Genomic DNA, 5,871 nt, shown 5'->3' with positions numbered 1-5,871 from the left:
GCTTTATACTAATTGCCTCTGTTCCAGAAATTTCTGTCTGGCCACCTGGTCCTAACTGTTTCCCCTGGTTGTCTAAGATGTAAACTGTGCTCCCAAAGATGGGACTGATAATACATTTGCCCACGTGGCTGTGAATGATTGAAAATCTATGGCTACTCTACGGGGGCATCAAAGGTTAAACTGGCCTTTGTAAAGTCCCCGTAGCCTCAGCTGACAAGAACACTGGTTCTAAAAGATCATATGAGCTTCCTCCCAACAGAGAATGTCAGGGCCTTCCTTGAAGTCAATGTGCAGTCTAGTTTAGGGTGTGGAAGCGGCTCTGGAACTAGCAACTTGCTAATTCTGCCATGAGGGAGGGTGCGGTACAGGAGAGGAGATGTGCACAGGGCCTCCTGATCTAGGGAAGAAGATGTGGGCAAGGGCCTGGGTTTGCACAACTGTCTATCTGCACACGCTTCTGGCTGGCTCCTCAGGCTCAAAGGCTGGAGCTCCCTGATCTTCAGCCTCTGCAAGGGCACTTGTTCACTTCCCTTTGACTGGGCCCTGGGCTTCCCTGGGGCTGCTGGAAGCCTAAGGATGATCCCTAGGTGAACTCAGCCTGAAACTGGCAAAGGCAGCCCCTGAGCCCAAGTTTCCTGAAACACACCCCCTACCTGGGCAACCCCAATAAATAACAGATTTCCTCTATCCTTCAGAAAAACACAAACACACGCTCAGTGCATGCCCCAGGCCCAGAGGTTCAGAAAGGAATTCGGTCTCCACCACACCGCACTGTGCATGCAGCAGCCACTAGCCACCGGTGACTATTTAACCATAAACAAATCAATTTAAGTGAAATCTAAGTGTAATGTGGTTTCCAGGATTCGATCCTAGAATAAAAAAGGGCATTAGTGGAAAAACTCCTGAAATCCAAATAAAGTCTAATGTTTACTTAACAGTAATATACAATGTAAATTTCGTAGTTTTGACAAATGTACTGCAGTTATGTAAGACACTAACAGGGGAAACCGAGTAAAGCCTACACAGAAATTCTACTAAGTAGCACCTAACATTCAAAGAGTGGAATCTAATTTGTGGGGGGATCTGGGCGTGTTTCTAGATCTCTCTCCCCCGCTGGTAAGCTGGCTGGCTGCACTTAACCGGCATCCACCAAACCTGCACTAAGAATGAACCAGTCCCGACGTGTGGGTGGCCCTTCAAACCCTCTCTGGAAGCTCGCAAAGCTATGACACGCAAGTAAAGCTGGGCCCTGTGGCTTCCTTCACCCCTCGTCCCCATGAAGGAGAGGCTGCCTATGCACGGTTTGGCTAAGTTAACTTGTAGTCCCCCCGCCGGCATTCTTCCTGTTTTTCCATGTCCTTCTTCAGGAGCGCCCACAGGAGATGTTTATGGTCAAGAAATGTGCTTGGGCTTTCCATACTGCCCTCACCCCCCGCCCACTCTGCAGGTAACTCCCCCATCACTGCTAACGGAATGCAGTCTAGACAGAGCCAAGTGCTGCCTGCATTCAGTCTGTTTACCCTCCACCCCAACCAGCACGCTCTGAATGAAATCCCAGCACCCTCCCCTGGCTTATGGGGCTGGCAGGCTCCGCCCCTGGCCACTCCCCTACCTCATTCCGACCATTCTCCAGCACATCCCACCCTCCAGACACGCTGGCCCACTTCCTGCTCTCAACTGTGCCAAGGTTATTGCTGCCTTGGGGGCTTTGCACTAGCCTGGCCTGAAACCACCTCCCCACCCATCTATCTGCTTGTTCTGGTTAAAGCTTGATCTAAACATCATTCCCTTGCTGCGGCCTCCCCTGACTCCCCAGGGACACTCTCTGTCACACTGTCATTCCTTGCCTTAGAACATGCAGGCTGTATCTGACATATTTGTGTCTGCTAGTTTGTCTAACTCCCCAACTAGAACAGAGGCTCCCTGGGAGTAGAACCCACCTGTGTCTGTCTTGTCTGTGGCTACACCCCGAGTACCGAGAACAGCATCTGATGGATTTTTGACTGAGAAGGTCTAAAACTCCATTGCTGAGGCTTTCATAGAAGCATGTACAGAAGAAAAGGGACTGAGATCTGGGAACTGAGTGGTCTCAGGAAGAGGAGTCAACAACCCCAGGAGCCTGGGGAGGGGACGACTGGATTGTGAAGTAACCTTGTGCCCTCACTGAGTCTATTTCTCTCCCCACAGTAAAAATCTCCTGAAAGCTGAAAGTGTCTCCTGAAAGTGTCGCAAATCACAAAGCACGGAGGCTGGGCAGGCCCTCAACTTATGAATGGGGAAAGTGAGGCCTGGCAGGGAGAAGCCACATGCCCAAGGCCCCAGTTTAACAAGCTGTCATTTCACAAGTCCAAGATGCCATTGATTGTTAAAGGTATCTTTATTTTAAGGACCACTAAGGAAGAAGAAAAATGCTTCCAATTAAGCTAGGATATACCATTGAATGTGGGATGCATCTGATTTCCAAATATTAAAATATGGGGGAAAAATCAAAAGGTGGGTCTTATAATCAATGACATAGGGTGTTACTGCTTTTTGCTTCAATGGGCCATGGTCCAGAACCCTTGAGCAGAGACGAACTGATGTTCTGAGCCACCCTAGAGCAGAGTTTCTCAACCTCGGCACCACTGACATTTAGGGCCAGATGATTCTTTGTTGTGGGGGCCCATCCTGCACGTTGTGGAACGTTTAGCAGCATCCCTCGCCTCTACCAGTACAGATGCTTCTCGACTTACGATGGGGTTATGTCCTGATAAACCCATCATGAGTTGAAAATATTCTGTGTCGAAAATGCATGTAATACACCTAAACCTACCGAACATCACAGCCTAGCCTCGCCTACCTTACATGTGCTCGAACACTCACATTAGCCTCCAGTTGGGCAAAATCCTCTAACACAAAGCCCATTTTATAATAAAGGGTTGAATGTCTCATGTAATTCTTTGAATAATGTACTGAAAGTGAAACACAGAGTGGTGGTACAGGCACTCGAAGCACAGTTTTCGACTGAATGTGTATGGCTTTCACACCTCATAAAGTTGAAAAATTGTAAGTCGACCACCTCAGTCAGGACCATCTGTAGGGGCCTACAGTACCTCCTCCTAATGGTGACAGTGAAAAATGTCTCCAGATATTGCCAAATGTCCCTGGGTAGGCAAAAATCACCCGAGAGTTGAGAGTGAGGAAGCTTAACAGGTATGAGGTGTGTTGCAAACAAACAGGGCAAAAGCGCTTTACGTTAAAGAGGCTCAACCTATAAGTTACCTAGGTGTCTTTACTTCAGGCCTTCTTGGAGCCTTCAGAATGGTGACATGTACAGATGGGTCTCCAAAAGGGACTGGAATAGGCAGGGTTCCCCACTGCACTGGACTACAAAACCCTTCCTCACATAGCACCTGATGGGCCTAGGATTCCATGGAGAAGTGACCATCGAGAGGTGGCCCCAGTGAGTCAAAGGGCAAGCCCTGACCAGCTCCGTCAGCCTGGCAGAACACACCTCCATCACACCTGTCATCCTACTACAAAACCCTTCCTCACATAGCACCTGATGGGCCTAGGATTCCATGGAGAAGTGACCATGGAGAGGTGGCCCCAGTGAGTCAAAGGGCAAGCCCTGACCAGCTCCGTCAGCCTGGCAGAACACACCTCCATCACACCTGTCGTCCCACTTGCCCAACCCTCCCTCTGCCTACAAGGATGTCCTGGCCACCTGCAGGGACCACTCTGGCCAGAAAAGACACTAGCTCTTCTTTGTAGTGTCCAACTGGCCTGGAGCCAGCCAGGAAATAGGGCCACACTCGCATTATTAACATGGCTTTTCTATTGTTTAAACAACAACACAAGAACATCAACAAAAGGGAAGGCAGGGCCCTTGGAATCGCCTACCGTCACGTGGCAGTAACGAAGGCTGAATGGGCCCATCTCTGGGGACCTGGTCTGAGAACGCAGCACTCGCCGCCTCCCGAGGAAATGTCACCACTGCTTCAGCCCCTCCTCTCCTGCTGGCCTCCCCACCTCCGTCCAGCCACAGCCATCTGTCACATTCTCAGAGCTATACATGTTTAAATTCCCATGACTTTCATGCCGCACCCGAGGCTGGTCTACACACCATATGACAAGGGTAACACTGGTGAATTCACTCAACATCAAAGCCAGGATCTGTTTGGGGCATTGAGGATTCCATGAACGGAAAAGAGAGACAAAGTCTCTACCCTCAGGGAGCTTACAGTGTGGCATGGGAGAGCGACAATCAACAGGAAGGAGAACTTTGAGGACAATAAAACAGCACGTGCTGGGATCTGGAGTGACTGGGTGAGGGCTCTGAACTGAGTGATCAGGGAAGGCTTCCTGGAGGAGGTGATATTTTACAAAGCCTAAGCCCAAGAAACAGACACCGTTCTCTCTACTCCAGGGTCCTGCAAGCTGCCTCCCAGAATCTCAGACCTGGGTCTCTCCCAAGACCGTCTGGACAAACCTCCCACCTACTGTAGGGATGTCTACCCCAGCTGCCTCTGCTCGATCACCTTTGCAGCTGGAGAACTCACACCCTCACAAAGAATCCCATTTCTTTTCCAGACATCCTGTTTGAAAGTTACCTTGTAAAAATCTGCCTCCCTTTAGCTTCTACTCCCTGATGCCTACAAGGGCCACGGGGAGCAGTTCTGTTCCCGCTGTAGCAGACAGAAAGAGCTGTGGTGTTTCAACCCACCCAGCCATTTCCTCCTCCCACCCCTCCCGAGAGGGAGACAGTATGAGGCCACCAGAGCTGTTGCTGACACTGCCAGGGAGACATCAACCTCCAAGGCCCATCCTCTCCCTGGGTTAGGTCCCTAAGATCCCAAGCCAGGTGTCCGGCCTTGGGACACAGAGTCTGAGCCCTTCCAATGAAAGTAGAGGTGTGGCCCTCCCAGCTGCCCCGAGGTGGTGAGTGGACGTACCTGCTGGAGGCAGAGAGCTCCTGTGAGGGCCAGGGCTGGCTGGAATCCCAGGACAACTGCTGGGACGTTCCCAGGTGGTCTCTGGTCAAAGAAAGAACAAAGAAAATCACTTTGAGAATTTCATAGGCCAGAACCTCAGAGTGTCACAGAGCAGAATGAGATGGTCAGAGCTAGAAAAAATAGAGACTTGGCGAGTCACCTTCCTCTCTTACCATGAAGGGACAGGAGCCTGCTTTCTGCTCTGACATCTATCACTCTTGCCGTCCAGGACAAGAGAGCTTACTCCTTTGCTGGGGGACTTCTCCATGGGGCCGGGGCCAGAGGAGATGGATTTCTGGCTGGGATCCTCTGAAATGTCCCCAAGGGCCCCTCCCTTATCCCTCTCCCCACCCCAGGCTGCCAATTCATTCACTTCTACTCCATCCTGAGAGCTCCAAACTCTAGTCCTGGAACCCCAGCTGCCAACAGGGCATTTCTCCTCAAACAACCACTGTGCTATGCTATGGTTTGAATGTTTGTCCTCTCTGAAACTCAAGTTGAAACTTAATCCTCAATGTAACAAGTATTAAGAGATAGCACCTTCAGGAGGTGACTGAGTCATAAGGCTTCTGCCCTCATGAATGGAATTATCCACTCATGTATTATTTGGTTAATAGTGAATTAATGGGTTATCACAGGAATGGTACCGGTGGCTTTATAAAGAGGAGCAGAGGGCCGGCCCGGTGGTGCACTGGATAGTGCGCCGCTTGGGAAGCACGGCGGCGCTCCCGCCCAAGGGTTCGGATCCCACATACAAACTGGTTCCTNGCTTGGGAAGCACGGCGGCGCTCCCGCCCAAGGGTTCGGATCCCACATACAGACTGGTTCCTGCTCACCGGCTGAGCGAGGCGCGGGAGCAACGCCGAGGGTTGCAATCCCGTTGCCGGTCCCCGGTCCG

General features: G+C 51.0%; 1 protein-coding gene across 1 annotated transcript in view; it reads right to left on the bottom strand.

The window, feature by feature from the left end:
• Positions 1 to 5,871, bottom strand: part of LOC103590663 (growth arrest-specific protein 7-like) — a gene marked incomplete at its 3' end in the record, with an annotated part of 80,835 nt that overhangs the window by 13,997 nt on the left and 60,967 nt on the right. Inside the window, exon 3 of the mRNA XM_008572954.1 lies at positions 4,935 to 5,015. Coding sequence (XP_008571176.1) covers positions 4,935 to 5,015 — 81 coding nt within the window. The remainder of the gene's footprint in view (positions 1 to 4,934; positions 5,016 to 5,871) is intronic.

The sequence above is a fragment of the Galeopterus variegatus genome, unplaced genomic scaffold (genome assembly GCF_000696425.1).
Source record: "Galeopterus variegatus unplaced genomic scaffold, G_variegatus-3.0.2 Scaffold852, whole genome shotgun sequence".
Taxonomy (NCBI): Eukaryota; Metazoa; Chordata; class Mammalia; order Dermoptera; family Cynocephalidae; genus Galeopterus; species Galeopterus variegatus.
This window is presented reverse-complemented; position numbering and strand designations above follow the sequence as displayed.